Source organism: Aedes albopictus, chromosome 2, assembly GCF_035046485.1.
Source record: "Aedes albopictus strain Foshan chromosome 2, AalbF5, whole genome shotgun sequence".
Classification (NCBI taxonomy): domain Eukaryota; kingdom Metazoa; phylum Arthropoda; class Insecta; order Diptera; family Culicidae; genus Aedes; species Aedes albopictus.
The window spans coordinates 111,408,442-111,430,612 of record NC_085137.1 but is presented as its reverse complement, the minus strand read 5'-3'; the positions used below and the strand labels follow the sequence as shown (position 1 = coordinate 111,430,612).

At 40.7% G+C, this 22,171-nt stretch overlaps 1 protein-coding gene across 1 annotated transcript in view; it reads left to right on the top strand.

The window, feature by feature from the left end:
* LOC109420679 (tyrosine-protein kinase Dnt) overlaps window positions 1-11,364 on the top strand; it is a 417,410-nt gene extending 406,046 nt beyond the window's left edge. Inside the window, exons 2-6 of the mRNA XM_019695105.3 lie at window positions 3,011-3,377; window positions 3,443-4,198; window positions 4,262-4,481; window positions 4,557-4,633; window positions 10,768-11,364. Coding sequence (XP_019550650.1) covers window positions 3,011-3,377; window positions 3,443-4,198; window positions 4,262-4,481; window positions 4,557-4,633; window positions 10,768-10,879 — 1,532 coding nt within the window. The 3' untranslated portion in view covers window positions 10,880-11,364. The remainder of the gene's footprint in view (window positions 1-3,010; window positions 3,378-3,442; window positions 4,199-4,261; window positions 4,482-4,556; window positions 4,634-10,767) is intronic.
* The last annotated feature ends 10,807 nt before the right edge of the window (window positions 11,365-22,171 follow it).

Sequence of the window (22,171 nt, the reverse complement as noted above, 5' to 3'; positions counted from 1 at the left end):
TAGTCCAAATCGTAAAAACAAGGCCATGAAACGTCAAAGATTTAGAAAACTTTATCATAGCAACCACCGTATGCATTGCTATAGGGCACTGCATGAAATTCTCTCCTTCCTTTTCACTCTTACAGAAATTTTGTAAACAACAAGGCCAAGAAACGTTAAAATCCCGAGAAAATTTCATGCAGTGCTTAGGGGAACAGAGTCCAAAATGCCAAGATAGGGTAAGATGGCCCAACTCATAAAATCGTTACTGAATGTGATTTGATCATAACTGTTGTATGTGAATGGTGTCAAGATATGTTTGCATAAACCATTCTTCTGGAAGCTAGGCCGCCAAACTTATGGAAAATCTTTTGATTTCCCAACGACAATTGGCAACTTCCGGTTTTTTGTGCTTGCAAGGTTTTATGGTGATTTTATTACCAGCCATGAGTTTCCAAGGAGGCGCATGGTTGTTGTTGGCTGCGCGATTCATGTTAGTGGCCATTCAAATATGACGACCATCGTTTAGGGAGGAAGGGGTATGACACTCCATGTATTGATTACCCGAAAAAGTGGGACAGTGGGGAGAAAGGGTCTGAAATGCCAGAAAAAATATGGAAGCCAACATTGAGTAAGCAGCATAGTACTGAAAGATTAGTAATTTGAACTGACGATTGAGTAAGAAGAACTTTGGCTCTAGGTATTTCATCTGTATGCGAGCAAAGGGTAATCACCCACCCCAACATCGACTCCATCATCTCAAAATTGGCTTCCCGCTTGCAACCTCGAAGTTGGGTGGATTGAACTCACTTTTGGGTACGTTTTTCCGTGCATATCAATTATCTTTGACAATAAATAGCAATGTACTGTACCCCGAGAAGCAATTAGCCTCCTAAAGAAAGGTTATGTTTTGTGAAATTTTCGTATTTTAATTATTGAGTCGTGCCAGATATTTTTTTTTCAGTAAAAACCGAGTAGAAAAAAATCGTTTTACCGATAAATTTACCAAGAAATTTATTGTTAAGCTGATAGGAAACTGGTATTTCCCTTTTAAACTTCCACGGCACAATTTCTCCTTTAATCGCCAATTACACAATGTGTTTTTCGCTGTTTACAGTTTTCTATTTCAAACTACAGTAGACGTTCGCTCGGTGCAAACGTTTCAACTGCAATGCTATTTAACTGCAAGTCCGCTAAGTGCAACAATTTTGCAGTTATCGCACCGCTATCCGTCAAGACGAAATGTCAACAGCGATGTTTTTCACATGCACTTTTGTTGCAGTGCGGTGTTTTCCGTACGCAAATAGGTTGCATTCTGCAGCAACTGGCAGTTCTTTGACGTCTGTCAGTTGTTGCAGAGATCGAATTTCATTCGCTAAGTGAAACGTAAACATGTTGCAGCTACCGAACGTCTACTGTACCAACGTTGCATTTCGACAGTGCTCCAACATCTTCAATATTTTCGAATAAACTGTGACACATCATGCAGCGCACGAAACAAATTGTTTTCTCCCGCCATCTCCCGTGACGCGATGCTCGTTATGCCACTTGATATACCTACATATCCCCACCTTCTTCAGTTTTCATGATTTCCATCGAAACAAGCACCGTCATCATTCTGCTTGCCTGATGCTCGTCCTTCAGTGGAATCCCCGTATAGGGGGAGAAAAAAATCCTTCTACTCTACACTACCCGAGCAGTAGAAAATAACTGAAGAATACCATACTCAGGTACGCAAAACCGAATTCCTACAACCTGAGTGATGCGTTAAGAAGCCCTGCATAAGAGGAAAAATAATAACTGGTGTGTATTCTGTACATAACACTTGAATAATGACATCAGGTATGGCAATACCTAGATAAGAATCGACGATTATTTCATTCAAATAGCAATTTTTCCATAATTGTATTATTCAAGCAGCCCTCAACACCAAACCAATAACTCGTTGAGGTATTTCATCAATACCTACAAAATACCAAAATCAGTTATTTTCAATACCTTGTCTTGGTATGATATCTGACTTTGGTATGCTGCAGTTAAGTGTCAGTTATTCGTTCCTGCTCGGGTACTGTTTCATATTATCATTTTCGCAATTTTTCAGTTGCAATAGAGGAATCGAGATGAAATGGAACTTGCAATGAGCTATTTGTCTTTAATTACTGTAAAAGTTAACCAAATAAATAATTAAAAGAGCAAATCGTAATAAATTCTATCGAAATTTCAAAATTTGAACAAATTTGAAAATTATTTTGAAAAAAAACTCCAAATTTCAGTCATCGAGGATTGTTATAATTGAGAATACTGCAAATGTTTTCCTTGTTAGGATGCATTTTCATGCATTGCAGATTATGTTGAGGTGGGTCGTTTCACTTCAACTGCCCCAGCCATCCTCATATCCCGAACTCCCAACAAAATGGCCAAGGTACCATCCTTTGGAGTGGTAGATCAGCTGGCGGTCTCCTTCTCCTTATCCCGTTTATTGCACCAACAACTTATCCCAAACGAACCGTGAATGACGACCGACGCGCGGCTTTGCTTAATAATAAAGCAAACAATAAATAAATTTCCACGGCACGGATCGGTCCACGTGGTCCGGCGGTTAGGATGAGCGCGGGGAACTCCAATTTGAGCGCAAAATATGAATTTTGGTTCGCGGCTGGCTGGATGATGAATTATGGGTAGAGCAACCGACAAAAACATGAAGAAGGAGGCAGAAATTGAAAAGTCATAACCCTTTCCTTCAGTTTTATTTTCTCGTTAGTCGTTTTCCGAAATCGCACTAACGATTCGAAGCGAAGGCGGGAAGACTGCTGGCTGGTGCTTTCTGCGGCTAAATGATGCGAAGCTGGCAAATCACTTACTCGGGGAGAGGGGTCGTTCGGCTAAATTGAAAAATCAATATGTGAATCATTTGTTTGTCTTCTTCTCTGGTTTTCTCACTACTGCATTTTAAATGATGAATTATTAACCCGTTGGTGCGATCTGCTCGAGCGAAACTAACCAATTCGTTTCTTTTTCACTTAATCCACAGGTCTTTCGGCTGAGCTGTACTACGTACGAGAAGGTCAAGTCAACGAATATGCCCTCCACTTCACAGTACCGGTGCCTGCAAACGTGCAAGACATTTCCTTCACATGGCAAAGTCTTGCTGGGAAGCCACTCCCCTACAAGATCAACATCGTTACGTCGGATCCCCTGGTCCTACCGAAACCATCGATGAACATCTCCCGGGTAGGTGAGATTCCCACGCAGATAGAAACTTTTGCAATTGCACTCAAATGTGCCGGACGGGAACCGGCTGAAGTGGAAGTCACCATCACCATCGAAGTTACACTCAATCGAGTTACGGGGAATGCTACGGAGTTGGTGTTTCGGAGAAAGAAGATTTGCCTGAATAAGTAAGTTCTTTCTATAAGGTGTTTATCACTTGAGTTCATATTATAATCACATCTTATCTTCACAGCGAACACCCGGATGCTAATCAGCCAGATCCGTATCTTCTCGAAACAGTGACTCACACCCAAAGTGGGCTGATCACGCTGATCGTAGGAGGAATCCTAGCGATCGTCCTCGTAACAATCCTCATCTTCATAGCATACTGTACCAGAGGTTCCCTGAAGCGTAAGCCTCATCACGCTCAACCAATCCGAACATCTAGCTTCCAACGGCTTCAAACCCATCCACCATCGGCCCCGTCTTCGATCGTATCTCCACCTTCCATTACCCCAACGATCGCCACCCTATCCCGCAACAAAATCTACGCCAACGCCGAGCCGGAAGAACTACAACGTCGCATCTCCGAACTCACGGTCCAAAGATGTCGCGTTCGACTTTCATCCCTTCTCCAGGAAGGCACCTTTGGCCGCGTCTACCGCGGTTCCTACAACGACAGCCAGGAAGTCCTAGTCAAAACCGTCGGCCAGCACGCCTCACAAATCCAAGTCTCGCTACTCCTGCAGGAAGGAATGAGCCTCTACGGAGCCCAACACCCGGGCATCCTCTCCGTGCTCGGAGTTTCCATCGAAGATCACACTGCTCCCTTCCTACTGTACCTCGCTCCGGACAACATGCGCAACTTGAAGATCTTCCTGCAGGAACCGGTGGCCCGCACAATGACCACAATCCAGATCGTCAAAATCCAGCTGCAACTGGCACAGGCCTTGGGACACCTGCACAGTCACGGGGTGATCCACAAGGACATTGCTGCCCGCAATTGCGTGTAAGTATTCTGCATCTTTGACCACCGCAACCTCATTTCAACTCGGGATTTCTCAACTTTCAGAATCGACGACCAGCTGCGGGTAAAGCTGGCGGACAACTCCTTGTCGCGGGATCTTTTCCCTGGAGATTACTACTGTTTGGGCGACAGTGAAAACCGACCGATCAAATGGCTGGCCCTGGAAGCGATCCAGTACAAGCAGTTCAGCGAAGCCTCTGATACGTGGGCTTTCGGAGTGCTCATGTGGGAACTGTGCACGCTGGCGCGGCAGCCCTATGCTGAGGTGAGTTCTTGGGTGGATTTCATTGTAAAAATTTGTTTATATACATAACTCTTTTTGTGTGCATCTTCCGTTTAGGTTGATCCGTTTGAGATGGAACACTACCTGCGGGATGGTTACCGATTATCACAACCCATCAACTGCCCGGATGAGCTGTAAGTATCATTTCCTTATATTACAGGTAGAACTAGACCACGGGTTCACAACCGGTGGTCCGCGGCCCCCTGGGGGGTCCGTGCAGCCAGCCCGGGGTGTTACCAAAAAAAATCTACATGGTATCATTGTTTACGGAATGTGAGTGTCGAATAAAAAAAAGTATCATTGATTGTCGAAAATCCTTCACTCGGTTAATTACTAGCTACGCAACTGTATCCAAAAATCTCGGTTTCGTTTATTTAATTCACATTTTTTCTAAAAATTTTCATTGGGCCCCACATTTTTTGATAAGTTTTCAAGGGGGCCGCCATCTCAAAAAGGTTGGGAACCCCTGAACTAGACTATCCTTGATTCGATTATCAGATGAAAAAGGCGTTAATTTAATTTATGATGTGCATTTCTTACATTGCAACCTCCATTCAGAAGATGGGACAGGAGTACACATTCCATGAATATAAATTAATCCATTACCTAAATGCATTTTAAAGTTGAAAAGGAGGCTAGGAAATTTTAAGGTGAAGTCATGTAGGGTTCATGGGCGGTTTCAGAAGCGTTTCAAGGTTTCAGAGGGCTTTGAGGAGAGTTTTGGGGTGGGGAGGGGTATCGTTCGTTCAGATGCGTTTCAGGCCGTTTTAGAATGTATCAGTGGGGCTTAAGGGGGCTTCTCTGGCTCTCAAGTGCTCTTAGACTTAGTTTTGCCCATCTCATGTGTCTGGGATTCTTCTTGGTTGTCTTGTATAATTCTGTTTATTTTCTTCAAAATTGTCAAAGGACTTTCTTCTGAAACTTGGCCCAGTGATTTCTTAGAAATTCTGTAGCAAATGTTCAGATCTTCCTTAAACAGTTTTTCTCTGAGATTTTTACTGAAGTTTCTATAAAAAATTACCAAAAATTCCTCAGGGGATTCTTGAGAATTTCTTATTGGATTATAATGCAGTTTTACTAGTAATTCTTCCACGATTTTTCTCAGGTTCTCCCAGGAATTCCTTCACGGGTTTCTTTAAGGGTTTTTCTTCTGGTATAATTTTTAGGAAATCTTATGGGATTTTGCTATGTTAACTCTTGAATTTTTTCCAGAACTACTTAAGGGTTCGCCAAGGAATTCCTTCTAGGATTCCACCAAGAATGTTTCTGAGAGCATTCTAGGTAATCTCATACGATTCCGATTGGTTATCTGTAGGAATTTGAAGAGAAGTTTTTATTTCGATACCGAAAAGAGTTTTTAGGCCCTGGGTTATCTCCTGGGGTTTCTTCTTAAACCAGATTAAACCAGATGACCCTTTTCATATTTCTCCTTGAGTTCCTATGGGGACTCTTACAAAAGTAACAGGAAATGGCGAATCCCCTTAAGGAATCATTCTGATTTTTTTCCAACAGGTCCTTTTAAAATTTCTACTGAAATATTTTTTTTCGAAATTCATCCACAAATTCGTACTGAAATTTCTCCACAAATTCTTTTTGGGTTCGCCTAGATCATTTTCCTGGAATTTCTTGAAATGTTAATAAAAATCTATCACTGCACTGTGTTCGCCATCTGTATTACAGTGCAATCATTTTCAATAACCGTTTTATAAATTTGAAAGGAAAAACTGCTTTTGAATAGTTGATTATTGCTGATGATTGAATGTTGGTTTGTTGATCCTTTAAATTATATCTGGGATTCCATCAGAAGTTCCCTCTGTGATTTTTCGAAGAGTTTCTTCTGACAGTTTACCTAGAAATCGCTCTGGGATTCAACCAGAAATTTCTCCAGGAGTCAAAGAGTTCTATCTGGGAATTCTGCAGTTTCGTCTGTGATTTCGGCAAAAGTAGAAGAATGTCATTCATGGATTCCTGCAGAATTTCCCCAGGATTTCGTTCTTTGTCGCGTCCGAAAATTGCTTTTGGGAATCCTTCATGCGCTCATTCTGGAAATCCTTCAGAAGTTCCTTCTCTACGAATTATCTAGGACTTCCTTCTGTGAATTCTTAGGGAAACCATTCTGGGATTGATTGATTGATTTGTCTTTATTTAAGAGACTTTCAGCCCTTGGCTGGTTCGTCTCTAGCACCCTTCTGGGAATCCTCCTGGAGTTTCTTCAGAAAATTCTTCTTCAGTTGCTGCTGGGACTCCTCCTGGCACAAATTTCCCATCTGGAGGAGAACTTTCCTCTGGAGCCAACCTTCTGATACCTCCTGACATTGTTAAGAATCTTTGGAAGTACTTTTTGGTGAAATCCTTCAGGAGTTCTTGTGGGAATCTTTCTGAAGTTCTTTCCGATAATCCTCCATAAGTTCCTTGTGGAAATCCTCCAGGAGATTCTTCTTGGTATATTTTCAGGAGTTCTTCCGGGAGGTTTTCAGAGGTTCATATGAATTTTTTTTTGAATAATTTTGCTGAAGTTTATCTACAAGTTTGTACAGAGATTCGTCCCGAAGCTTTTTCTGGGTTCCCCCAGATCGTCTTCCAAGAATTCCTTTAAAATTATTTCTGCGATTCCAACATAATCAGACATTTCCAAATTTACCAAAGAGTTCTTTCTAACAGTCTTTCTAAATTTATCCAGGAGTTCTTTCTCAGAATCGTCCAAGAATTACATCTGAGACTCCTGCAGTTTCTTCGGGGATTTCAACAGAAGTAAAATAATTCATTCGTGACTTATTTGATTCCTGCAAACGGTTCAGGAAGGATTCAATCGATCTTTGAATTTCTCCAGGATTTCCTACTGGGTCGCGTTGAAGAGTTCTTTTTGAGGATCCTCCATGAGCTCATTCTGGGAATCCTTCAGAAGTTATGAAAATTCTCTAGAATATCCTCCAGAAGTTCAATGATGTTCCATAAGTTTCTTGTGGGAATCCTCCTGCAATCATTTTTGGGTTTCCTTTAGGAATTCACTTAGAAGTTCCTAATTTAAATCTTACAGGAGTTTCTTTAAGTTCCTTGTGGAATATTTTCCGGGGATTTCTTCCAAAGTTTCTATGAGAAATCTTTCAAGATTTGGTTTTTCCGAAATTCAAGTTTGTACTGAAATTTCCCCCGAGATTTCTTCTGGGTCCCCCAGATCATCTTCCTAGAATTCCTTATTTCTGGAATTTCATCAGATGTTCCCTCTAGAACTTTTCCTGTAGATTCTTCTGGGATTCGTCCTGAAATTTCTCCTGGATTTAATTCTCAGATTCGGCCAAGAGCTAATGACTATTCAGAAAGGAATCTTGAACCAGTCGTCCTTGGAAGTTCTCCAGAATATTCCTCTGTGTTTTGTTGGAAAATTTCTTTTGGGAGCCCTATATGAGCTTATTGTGGAAATCCTCTGAGAATTTTCTAGCACTTTCTTCTTTGACTCCTACAAGAAATGTCCAAAATTTTCTGTTGGAGCTTTTCCAAGACTTTTTTTCCTGTTGGAAATCCTACTGATATTGCTGAAAATCTTAAGGTTTTGTTCTTGAGAATCATCTAGAAATTTCTGTGGGAATCTTTCTGAAATTCTTTTTGGGATTCCTCCAGGAATTCCTTTTCAAGTTCCAAATGGAAGTCTTCCAGACGTTTTTTTTTCGTCATTCTCCACGATTTTCTACTGGGAATTCTCCGGGAGTTCCCTCAGAAGTTCCTTCTTGGACTAGTTAAGAAGTTTCTTCTGGAAATCTTTCAGGAATCCCAGTATCGAAATCTTGCAATTGTCCCCAGGAGGTAAATCTCAGAGGAATCTCAAACTAAACTCCTGTGAAAATTCCTAAAGGAACTTTTGCTGGAATTGTTGAAAATTATCCAAATTACACCAGAAATTGCTGGTGGAACCTCAGAAGGACGCAAAGCTCAATATTTATTGTATACTAGCACCACATAGCAGTGGGATTGCTAACCAAATAAATTCTTGAAGCAATCACAGGAAGAATTTCAGAAGCAACTTCTGGCGAAATTTCTTTTGAAAATTCATGAAGAACTACAATGAGCAACCCCTGGGACAATCCTAGGAGGAGTCCAAGCCCGTGCACTGAGAAAGCCACAAGGAAGGGGGTTTTCCTAATTTAGACGAAGGGTGGAGAGGCGCCTAGTGTATGGAACATGCCCAAACCCCCTCCCTTGTGCACATCTTTGGGGTCTTTGGAGAAACCCTTCGACAATTCCTGTAAGAAATTGCAGATAAAGTTTCTACAAGTATCCTTCAAGAAACCCCTGGAGAAATCCAAAGATGAATGTTTTCTTTCCTGCAAACGTATAGAGGCAAAATTCCTGAAGAAGTCTCTGGAAGGATTAATTGATAACTTGGAATCCTAGAAGAAGTCTAAGGAGGGGTTCTTGAAAGAGGAGTTCCAGAACAACTTCTGAAAGTTTTCTTGGGGAAATGTATAGAAGAACTCCTGAAAAATGTCTTGGAGAAATTCTTGTAGAAGTCAATGGAGTATATCCTGAAAAAAATTAACAACTGGTGAAATCTCTTGAAGATCTCAAGATTTAGGAGCTCAGTCAAGAATCCAGCCAATAGTTGGGCGTATTCAATTATTAGGATTTACCAAGGGTAAAAATTTACTTCGTCATAGCTAATCATTACATTACATGATTCAATTTCGCTCAACTTACGAGTTAAAAATTATTCTCGTTTTGCGTACGACGACGCAATTCACACCCCACAAAAGCTCTGTAGTGTTTTAAAGTTGGATTCTACTGCAGAATACAGTAAAAAAAAATGTTCAATTATTCAAATAAATCATCTTTTCCCGTCGGTAAAATGCAAGCAACAAGTTTTCTTGGCCCAGTGAGGATGAAAGCATGTTATCTACATGATGTTGGCATTGAAAGTGCCACGCTGGAGGAGGGTTTTCCCAGCGAAGGAAATGACTGTCAATTTAATGGGAATACAAATATTTCCATAGGGCCGACCTGCCACAAAAAAAAAACTTTTCACATAACCTTTCAGAAGATGCATGCTTGTTTCAAAAATGTATTACATTCGCTTTAAATGTGATTTTCGATTTGCTTTAAACAGTTTTGTTGTGGCCTGAACTGAACTAATTGACAATTTATTTGAGTATACCTCAAAGACATATTTTTGATTTTACTAGACAAAATTAATGACATTTACATGTCATATAAACCTCATTTCAGTCACGTAAACTTAATGCAGTGATGGTTTACACGATATATCATGTATTTTTTTTTAATATTTTTATTTTTGTGTATTTTAACTAATTGCTAAGTCTACACTTTATCATGTAAATTTGTGTTATATGTCGTGTAATAATTTTGAGTCATGCTGAATTATATGACATATAATGAAAGTTTACATGACATTTTATGACATTTACATGATATTTCATGTAAACTTCTGTGATATCCCACGCTCCAATCATGTGCATTATTAATGTGGGTCATCGGAACCGTTTTCTCAGATCAAAGCTTTTTAGGTTCCGTTTTGGGTCCTGAGTATCTGTGCAAAATTTGAGCACGATCGGTTGCGTCTACACTTTGCGCATTGCAATTGAAATTTGTATGGGGTTTTGTATGGGAAAACATACTTTTTTTGCATTTTAGCCATAAGTTGAAAAAGTTTGCCTGAAACTTTTTAACCGATACTGTAAAATGATAGTCTAGGATGTTTTGAAAAACTTTGTTGAAGACCGCAAAGCGATTCGATGCTTATGAAACTAGTTATAACCAACGAACCGCATGCATGTGTTAATGTTTTAACATGTAAAGGAATAACAATATCAACAAAATCATGCTGTTTCGTCAAGCAATGCAAATGCTATAACTTTTTTCATAAGCATCAGATCACTTCGTGATCTTCGACAAAGTTTTTCAGGACACCCTAGGCTATGTTTTCACTCTACTGGTTACACGGTTTTAGAAAAATTTGGGCTTGTTATGAGAGGAATGCAAAACAGTGTGTTTTCCCATGTAAAACCCCATACAAACTTCAAACGCGATGCGCAAAACGTAGACATAACCTATCGTGCCCAAATTTTGCACACTTATTTGGGTCCTGAAATGGGATCAAAAAAGGTTTGATCTGATAGGATACCATTGAATTTTTTATTTTTCCATATAAACGATGACCCACTCTAGTGCATTATATGTCACAGAATTTTACATTCTTTTTTTGATCAGTGTATTTTGTTCTGCGTGTACTAAAGTTTTACTTTTTTCTCTCCTTCAGATTTGCCATCATGGCCTACTGCTGGACGATGCTCCCGATGGAGCGCCCCTCGTTCGAGCAGCTCCAGGTCTGCCTGCAGGATTTCTACGCCCAGATCACTCGGTACGTCTAGGGTCTAGCGAACGCCGCAAACGGTGCGGTAGTTCCTATGGCCACCAATGGCCTACCACGTGATTCCAAACTACTCCAGTCGTTGTCGCTGCCGCCACAACAGAAGCAACAGCAGCAGCAGCAGCAACAACAATCAGAGCAACATCATCAGCAGCAGCGGTTTTACATGTTTCCTACGCCACGTGCACTTTCGCTTAGCTTTAGCTTCCGCGTCAAGAATCGTCACAATAATGGTGGCAGCAGTGGTAACACATTCGCCGCGAACAGCACTATGCCAAGCAGTAACAGCAATAGCAACAGTAGCAGTAGCAACGGCAACACCATCAATAACAATCACATCTACGAGTGTCCGCAGGATGCCCTGGTGGGAGCCTGCCAGACGATGCCCTCTATCGGTAAAATTGGAGCTGTTTCGTGACATAAGGCCAAGGTGGCCACCATTAGCCGCAGTAGTGCCAACGGTGGACCACTGGCCACAATTCGCGAGTCACGGAGGAGAAAGCGCGAAAGTAAATCGCTGAAAAAGCACAGCCGAAATAGCTTACAATCAAACAGCCACGCTGGCGGCAAGGAGACAAATAATGTGAACGCTTTCGTTATACACTGTAATGGTAATAGTAACTGATGTTTGTAAGAATCTCGAGAAACCCGAACTTAACACATAAATCGTGCCAAAAATATTTGCTAGAGAACTTGTAGGATAGAAATTGTCGATATTGAATAATCAAAATGCAACTCCAATATCCGTATAGCTGAAGTAGATTAAATTTTTAGAAGGCGAACAAATGCGCATTTTATATTGATCATATACATGCAAATGCAGGCGCACTCACTCATTTGACACCATCAATTCATATCCATTCCCGTGTGATTGCGAGAAATCCCTTCGTCGATTGTAAAGAATCCGATGTAAATATTCTTTTTAGAAAATAAAGATTTTTTATTCAGTAGATTTAGTGTTGAGAAAGATTAAATAATCACAATTTCGCAAATGTAAAAACGTATTTATTTGAATCATTTTGTTGAATCATACAAACGAATAGATATAACTAGAAAGAAAGGAAATTTCTTTCGAAACAGCAAATCTACTTACTATACCAATAATAACAAATATAACTCAAACAGTAATGAAAAACTAACGGATCCTACATCTAATCTAGATACAATAGAAACAAATAATCACTTTTGAATCAAACACTTAAAACAATCCAGAAGCGTTAATAATATTGCAAAGAATCCAACACACGCACTGCCGAGATTTGTAGACTGATAAACAATTCGCTTTCACAGCGCCACCAACCCCTTCATATATGCGACTAAGATTGTTTCTCTCCTTTTACTTCCACTGTAAATATAGCATATCATTTTTGTACAAACTTTGTTTGATCTTTCTTGCTCTGCCATTCCTGGTTTGAATCCTACCAATTCTACTTCAATAGGATCTATGGTTAAGTTTTTTTCTGCTATTCCCGTTGGAAATTTTCAGATGATAGTGAGCTGTATGTAAAAATTGGAAACCCCTCCTCCCTCTATACATAATATGTAAACAACCGCACCGGTATGGTCAAATAAGCTTTGTTGATGACGGAATAAAACGTTATGAATTGAAAATGGTTTTAAGAGGCAAAGAGTTAGGTGATGAGGTTCGTGTCCACCGGCTACGAAATGGAAAAACTAGGAGTAGAATGTAAAAAATAAAGAAACCCGTAAAATATCTTCCCGTCGTCGTCGTGTGGTATTCGAGTAGAATAGAAACGGTATAGGATATAAAGATGGGAGTCCAGAAGCCCGAAAAAGGAACGTTGGAACAATGCAACCATTAAATATTAAATGCATCAAATAACACACAAACACACAATGTTGACATATTTGTAGGGACTTATACTAAAGAAGGAGAAATCACAAGTGTAATGTGGAAACTGCTAATCAATTATGCAATAAAAATTGTATATTTTAAAAGCTTGATTTTGTTTTTTATTGTCCGAAAACCTATATTATAACTGTCGACTACTGGCCAGGCTAAGGCCAGAGTGTCCTCTGCTGTACTTAGGAGTTGTCTCCATTCTACTCGGTCCACCAGTTTCGCACTCTGCGGAGGGTCCGCAAATCGTCCTCCTCTTAATCGACCCACCTAGCTCGCTGCGCTCCACGTCTTCTTGTACCGGTCGGATGACTCTCGAGACCCATTTTCGGGTTGCTATTCGACATCCTGATGACGTGACCCGTCCACCGTAGCCTCCCGATTTTCGCGGTATGGACGATGGTTGGTTCTCTCAGTAACTGATACAGCTCGTGATTCATTCGTCCTCTCCAAGTCCCGTCTTCCATCCGAACTCCGCCGTAGATGGTACGCAACACCTTCCGTTCGAAAACTCTAAGGGCGTAGTGATTCTCTGCACGTAGGGTCCATGTTTCGTGCCCATAGAGTACTAACCGGTCTAATCAGCGTTTTGTAGATAGTTAACTTCGTGTTACGGCGAACTTTATTTGATCGTAGAGTTCTGCGGAGTCCAAAGTAAGAACGATTTCCTGCCACAATGCGCCTCTGAATTTTTCTGCTGGTGTCGTTGTCAGCGGTCACCAGTGAGCCCAAGTACACGAATGCCTCAACACATTAATGACTAATCCGATTCGCCTGGCTTCACTCTTTAGTCGGATGTACGTTTCCGCCATCGTCTCAAATTTACGAGTTATAATATCAATGTCACCAGCGAAACCAAGTAGCTGAACGGAATTCGTGAAAATCGTTCCACTCGTGTTTATCCCCATTCTCCTTATTACACCTTCTTAGGCAATGTTGAACAGCAAGCACGAAAGACCTTCACCTTGCCGTAACCCTCTGCGAGATTCGAAGGGACTCCAGAATATCTCTGATACTCGAACTACGCACATCACTCGATATATTGTCGCCTCAATCAATCGTATCAGTTTATCCGGAAATAATCTGCCATAGCTGGTCTCGATCGATTGTATCATACGCCGATTTAAAATCGATGAATAAGTTATGTGTGGGCACGTTGTATTCGCGGCATTTCTGCAACAACTGGCTGATGGCGAACATCTGGTCCGTTGTAGCGCGTTCACACATGAGTCCAGCCAGTGATATTGCTCCACAACTCTCTTGCAATCGGTGATAGACGGCGGCATAAAATTTTCTCCACCGTGTTTTAGTAACTCGCTTGGTAGTTGATCTGCTCCAGCGGCTTTGTTGTTTTCCAACCGTCCAACCTCCTTCTCAATCTCTTGGAGGTCAGGGGCCGGAAGTCTTTCGTCCTGTGCACATACTCCTAGATCTGTTACCACGCCACCTTCGGTACTTGCACCTTCGCCATTGAGGTGCTCATCGTAATGCTGCCGCCACCTCTTGACCACCTCATGCTCGCTCGTGAGAAGATCCCTGCACAGATCGAAAAAAGAGTGTAAAATTCTGTGATATATGATGCACATGATTGGAGCGTGAGATATCACATAAGTTTACATGACATATCATGTAAAAGTCATAAAATATCATGTAAACTTCCATTATATGTCATGTAATTCTGCATGACTCTGTGTGTTTACATGACATATAACACAAATTTACATGATATATCATGTAAACCATCATAACACTAAGTTTACATGATTAAACTGAAGTTTACATGACGTGTAAATCTCATTATTTTTATCTGTGTGTGGTTGTCTCGGCACATGTCGGCTTGTGGCATAAAGCTTCTGTTTGACCGGTTCAGCTTCTCGTAGAACTTCCGTGTGTTCTTTGCGCGGTACAGTTCTTTCATCGATTCGGGATCTCGTTTTTCCTGCTGGCTCTTTTTTTTCCTCCGGAAGACTGCATGGGCAAGGGCGCCCGATATGTGAATCAGTATTGCAGTTTTTGTTCCTAGTTTCGTAAACTACATATATGAGTATGAACAATTCATCCAGGTTTTTTTATAGCTTGCTGCAGTTATTCCGTCTTGGATTCCGCCAGCGATTTCTTCAAGAATTCATCTAGGAATTTTACCAGACATTTCTTCGGCTATTTGTCCTGGGATACCTTAGGAGGTTCCTCCAGTAATTGTTCGAATGCTTTTTTCGAGGTTTACTTCAAGAATTTCTCCAGAGATCTTTTAAGGTATTTTTTTTTTTCAGAATTCCGCTAGAGATTGCAATAATTCAACCAGGAATTATACAAAGCATTTGTGCAGGAATGCCTTCCATAAATTCTATAAGAATTTTTTACTAGAGATTATTCAAAAATTAATCCAGGAAATGCTAAAACAATTACACCGTTCAACACTAAATTTTGTTATGGGGTGAGAAAAAAAAAAGAATAGGGGTTTTTGACCCTAGAAGTGTCATAGGGAAAGATTTTTTGAAAAATATTGAACTGGGCCTTAACAGTTCAAAACCGAAGTTTGTATGGAGAACTTGAGGTGTTCAATTGATGTGTGCATTAGAACGTGCTGTGCATATATTTAGGCGTTACAATAACGAAACTAACCCAAATACCGAAAACGCCTAAAAATATGCACGGAACGTACTAATGCGCATATCAATTAAACACCCCAAGTTCTTCATATACAAACTTCGGTTTTAAACTGTGAAAGCCCGGTTCAATATTTTTCAAAAATTCTTTCACTATGTCACTTCTAGGGTCCCAAACCCCTGTTATTTTTTTTTCATCCCATAACACCAAATTTTGTAAAATTTTGTCGAGCAGTGTAATCACTGGAGCACTTTCAGGGGGAATCCTGGAGGAATCTCTAGAGGAATTCCTTGAAATATCCCTAAAGGAATAACTGGAGGAATTCCTAGAGGAATCTGTAGATAATTTTTAGATAAATCCCTGCAGGAAATCCCAGAGGAATCCTGGAAGAATTCCAGAAAGAATTTCTGGAGGAATCCCTTGAAGCATCCTATGAAGAATTCCTGAATAAATCCCAGGAGCAATTCCTGAGGGAATCCCAGGACGAGTTTCTGAAGAAATCCTAAGAGGAAGTACCAAAGAAATCACTGAAATTCCTGAGGAAATCTAAAATCTAATATGTATTCCTGAGGAATTCCTAAAAAGAGTACGTGAGGAACTCATGGAGGAATCCCTCTAGCAGTTCCAGAAGGAATAGAAGGATGAGTTCCTGAAGAAACCAAGGAAGGAACCTCAAAAGGAATCCAAGAGGAATTCCTAAGGATATCTCTAAAGAGTTCCTGGAGGAAGTCTTGGGTTAATTCCTGGAGGAGTTTCATAAAGAATTTCAGGAGGAATTCCTGCAGTCATCCCAAGAGGAGTTCTTGGTGTCATTTTTTAAAATAATCCCTGAAGTTGTTCCTAAAAGAATCACAGAAGGAATTGGCGAAATTTCTGAAGAAACCCCATGAGGAATTCTTTAGAGAATTTCAGGAGAGCTTTCTTAGCGAGTCACTGGGAGAATTTCTATAGGGATCCCTGGTTAAATAATCTGAAGAAATCCATGTCTGCAGTAATTTGTGGACGAATTATTCAAAAAAACACTTCTAGAGGTTTTATTGAATAACACTGCTAGACAAAATTTTACAAAATTCGGTGTTATGGGATGAAAAAAAAAATAACAGGGGTTTGGGACCCTAGAAGTGTAATAGTGAAAATTTTTTTGAAAAATATTGGACCGGGCCTTCACAGTTTAAAATCGTTTAAAGTTTTTATGGAAACTTCGGTTTTGAACTGTTAAGGCCCGGTTCAATATTTTTCAAAAATTCCTTCACTTCTAGGGTCCCAAACCCCTGTTCTTTTTTTTTCATCCCATAACAAAATTTAGTGTTGAACGGTGTTATTCAAGGAAATCCTCCAGGAATTCTTCCAGGGATTTTCTAGCGGGATTCCTTATGGAATTCATGTAGAGATTCCTCCAGGAATGCCTCTAGAGATTTCTCAAGGAATTTCACCAGAGATTCCTCCAGGAATTCCTACAGGAATATCTCCAAGAATTTCTTCAGGAATTTCTCCAGGGGTTCCTTCAGGTATTCCTTCAGGAATTCCTCTAGGAATTGCTCTAGGAATTTCTCCAGGAACACCCAGAATTCCTCCAAGAGTTCCTCCAGGGATTTCTCCAGGATTTCATTCAGGGACTCATCCAGGAATAGCTTCAAGAATTCCACCAAGAATTCTTTCGAAAATTCCTCCAGGAATTCCAGCAATTTCTCCAGGAATTTCTGCAAGAAATCCTCCCGAATTTCTTCGGAAATTATTCCAGGTATTCCTCCAGGATTTCATTCAGGCATCTCTACTGGGACTCCTCCAGGAATTCCACCAAGAATTCCTCCAGGAATCACCCCAGGTATTTCTTCAGGAATTCCTCTAAGCGTTTCTCCAAAAACTGATCCAGCAATTCCTTCGGAAAGTCCTACAGTAATTCCTCCAGGAATTTCTCCAGGAAATCCTCCAAGGATTCCTTCAGAAATAATTTCAGAAATTTCTCCAGCAATTCCTCCAGGAACTTTCCAGATATTTCTCCTGGGATTCTTCTAGGGTTTTCTCTAGGAATTTCTTCTCCAGGGATTCCTCCAAAGATTCCTTCAGAGATTCCTCCAGAAATTCCACCAAGAATTTCTTCATTTATTTTCCAAAAATTCCTCCAGAGATTTCTCTAAGGATTCTTCCAGAGATTCCTCCTAAAACTCCTCCTGGAATTCCTCTGGGAATCCCTCTAGGAATTTCTCTAGGAATTTCTCCAGAGATCCTCCCAGAATTCCTCTAGAGAATCCTCCAGGAATAAATTCAGGGATTTCTACAGGATTTTCTCGTGAAATTCCTCCAGGTATTCCTGCAGAAATTCCTCCAGGTATTCCTGTAGAAATTCCTCCACGAATTCATCCAGGAATTTCTCCAGGGATTTCTCTAGGAATGCATCAAGGGATTGTTGCGAGAATTCTTCCAGAGGTCCCTCCCAGAATTCCTCTAGAGATTCCAACAGGAATTCATCTAGGAATTCATCCAGGGATTGCTTCAGGTATTCATCCCACAATTTCTCCAGGCGTGCCTCAAAGAAATCATCCAGTTGTTTCTTCAGAAATTCCTCCAGGGATTGCTCCAAAAATTCCTCTATTATTGATTTTTGTAAGAATTCCTCCTGGTATACTTTCGAAAATTCCTCCATCAATTTCTCCAGAGATTCAGCCAGGAGTTTGTCCAGAAGTTCCTACAGGATTTCCTTTAGTGATTCCTCTAGGAATTGCTTCAGGGATTTCTCCATGAATTCCTCCAGGGATTTCTGCAAGAATTTCTCTAGGGGTAGGGTGGGGCTTATTTTAAAAAATCTCTCCGATATATGATTTCCCAAAATTAGAGATTTTTTTAAATCTCTACTGGTTTCGGAGATATTTGAAAAAAAATGTCGTTTTTCAGTATTTTTTTGTATGGATACCAAAATATGACATTTTTTCAAATTCAAGTTTGTTCTAGCAAAAATTTCACCTCTATAAATATCAACCGAAATAGCTTATTTTTGTACAGCTCACTTATTTCGACTAGTAGATCATTTTCCGCTAGGGAAATCATATATCGGAGAGATTTTTTAAAATTAGCCCCACCCTACTCTAATGGTTCCTCCATGAATTCTTCCAGAAATGAGTGTAGAATTAGCATTTAAGTTAAAATACACGTTAATAAAAATTAAAAAAAAAAGTCTTCCAGAAATTCTTCCAAGGATTCCTCCACAAATTTGTCACGGCTTACTCCAGGCATACCTGCAGAAATTCCTCCTCTATGGATTTCTCCAGAAATTCCTCCAGGGATTGCTTCGGGAATTCTTACAGGGATTGTCCCAGAAATTCCTGTAGCGATTCCTCTCGGGGTTCGATTTGAAATATGTATCAGAAATCCGTCCATTATTTTTCCATGGATTCACCGAATAATTTTTCCAGGATTACCTGAAGATGTGCCGGGGCCCGTGGCGTAGTGGCTACACGTTTGCTTCATAAGCAGATGGTCATGGGTTCGATCCCAGCCCCGGCACGTGAGTTGCTCTTTTCCCCTGAGAGCAGCTGACACCTGACCCTCTTCTGAGCCCATGGCTTAAATGAACCCGGATACTTGGACATCGGCGAACGGCAACCCATAATGGACCCCCAATCGGACTGGAAACAGGAACAACCAACATCTTCGTGCTCATCATTCTACCATGATAGGGTAGAAAGTGGAAGCAGCGCAACGGCAACCAGTTCGATGTACAGTAGACGTTCGATAACTGCAACATGTTTACGTTTCACTTACCGAATGAAATTCGATAACTGCAACAACTGACGGAAAACATCGCATTGCAGCAAAAGTGCATGCGAAAAACATCGCATCGCTGTTGACATTTCATTTTGACGGATAGCGGTGCGATAACTGCAAAATTGTTGCACTTAGCGAACTTGCACTTAAAAAGCATTGCAGTTAAAGCGTTTGCACCGAGCGAACGTCTACTGTACTTGAAGGATTGCTTGAGGAATTCCTCCAGAAATTTGTTTTGGAATTCTTTAAGATAATTTTTGAGGGATACAGGAGCCAGGAAATTCACCAAGAAGTCATCCAGGAATTCTTTCACAATTATCTCCAAGAAATCTTCATGGAGTTTATCTTCAGATTTATTCAGGAATCCATCCATTAATTCCTTTAAGTATACCCCATGTAGCTCCTGCAAAGGAGTTTCTTAACCCTTTATAAGGCCGAGAAAACTAGAAGAGTTGTCATCGCATACTATTATGCAAATGATTATATACATGATTACATGCACAAAACAATTTTTGTTTGAAAGAAACTCTCAAAAATCTAGGTGGCAATATAGTTGCCACTGCCCGTTTAGGCCAAAAACGCTGGTGGCAATATAGTTGCCACTGCCCGTTAACCCCAAAAACGAGCTTTTGAGGGGGCAATATAGTTGCCACTGCCCGTTTAGGCCACCAGCGCTGGTGGCAATATTCTTGCCACTGCCCGTTTAGGGTACTTTTCTTCTTTTGACCTCGACAAAAAGCCGGAAAAGAGATTTTAGAGTGGATTGGGGCTTAACCCATAATATAAACTGTGTAGTTCAGCTCATGTCAACCCAGAATTTGATTATTTCTTAAAATATTTACCAAATCTATAATTTGACAATAAGTTTGAGCTAATTTTCTTCACGCGGTCAAAATTAGCCATTTTTGAGACTACAAATGGCTCCTAAACTGTTGTTAAAGCTTTGTTTAGTACAGTAGACGTTCGCTCGGTGCAAACGTTTTAACTGCAATGCTTTTTAAGTGCATGTTCGCTAAGTGCAACAATTATGCAGTTATCGCACCGCTATCCGTCAAAATGAAATGTCAACAGCGATGCGATGTTTTTCGCATGCACTTTTGCTGCAATGCGATGTTTTCCGTATGCACATTGACTGCATTCTGCATCAACTGACAGTTCTTTGACGTCTGTCAGTTGTTGCAGTTATCGAATTTCATTCGGTAAGTGAAACGTAAACATGTTGCAGTTATCGAACGTCTACTGTACCAAAAAAAATACCAGGCGTTGTTAGTAGTCCCAATTTTGCGTAAACCAAAAAAAAAGTTCGAAATAAATTGTAATGAAACAGAAAAAAATACAAACAGTAGGTGGCAATATAGTTCGCAGAGATGCATTTGAACGCGTTCTGTTCATGTTCTGTTCAAGAGCTGTGCTCACGTGAGCCGTGTTCATGTTCAAACATTTCAGGCGCCTGATCACAGTGCTCTTCGTAGCTAGTAGCAACTGATAGCAACAAATTGCTACTGGATGTGTCATACAGCTATTCTTCCTGCAAATGCTAACCCTAGCATACTGCAAAATGGGGTTTCTAAGTGAAAATTTAATGATTGACGAATTAAATGGTTGTTCAAGGTATGGAATGTGAGAACCAATTAGTAATCTATTTGGACAATCCGAGCAATCGCGGCATAATGCGTGGGCCCCACACTGCGGGGACAACCGACGGAGACTCGACTGCTCCATGAAAAGTATCGAACGAAAGGGCTCTTCTCACTACATCCGGCCAAGCTCGGACATCTATTTATGTTAAACGGTATTATGGCGTAGTTCTTACTGCGCCATTACTGCGCATCGGATGGTCCATACAGAGCTGAGAAGTACACCCAAGAGCTCACCCTTGAGCACACCATAATATCGTTGTAATGGGATCGAAGAGCTCACCCTGGCCTAGTGTAATGAGAATGGCATACGATACCTAACGAAAGCTAAGGGCAGCATTGGAATGTTGCTTTCTCGTTGATAGTTTCCTACTTATTCCAATTTCCCAATCCAAATATGACGCTTCTGGGCTGTCAATTTTGAACACCGCTCCGTGTTCAATCTAGTAATCTAGATTGTGTTCAAAACTTTGAACATGCTCTTGAGAGCTTTAGGGGAACAATTTTGGCACGCTCACAGATCATGAGCGTTCAAAATGCATCTCTGTAGTTGCCACTGCCTTATAAAGGGTTAAGAAATTCGTCCTGTGATTCTTTCAGGTATATATCGTGTGATTTTTTCACAGTCACTGTGACTTACTCTAAACATATATACTAGAAGCGCTTTCAGACATTTCTTCATGAAACCCACACGGAGAGACGAAACTACCCAAAAGTGAGTTCTTTCCACTCAACTTCGGGGTTGCGTGCGTCAAGCCACTTTGGGGCTGTCCATAAACCACGTGGTCATTTTTTTGGGACTTTTCAACCACCCCCCCCCCCCCCGCGCGTGGTCATTAGTCCATACAATTTTTTTTATTTGTCCATACAAAATGGTCATTGGCCGAAACCCCCCCCCCCCCCCCCCCCCCTAATGACCACGTAGTTTATGGACAGCCCCTTTTGAGTTGATGGAATCGATGTTTTTGTTGGGTTGTTCCCGCTTGCTTCCATGTGAAAGGAATACCTAATTTTAGGTTTTTTTCACCCAACCGAAATTTTGACTAGGTTGTATTCACTCAAATTTGAGTACTGTGCTAGAAACTCAGTTTTGGCTTGACGCACTGAACTGCAAAAGTTGGGCTGTTTCTCTCTTCACTCTCTGACAACATTAGAAAGAGCGCATGAAAAGGGAGACGAAAAAGAACTCAAAATTGAGTTTAAAAGTAGGGTGGGGCGGGGCAAGATGGGTCACCTAAGGATGGATCACCATAACTTTGTAAATACAAATTGTATAGGTTTGTATTCGTCCACTACTCTTTAATACACTAGTTAGCTATGCTAAAAGTCGATAAGAAGTTCATTAAATACAAAATATGATGGTAAACAAGCAGTTTTAAAAAGTGATCGATTTTGCGCCGTGAAAAAAGTGCGGGGCAAGATGGGT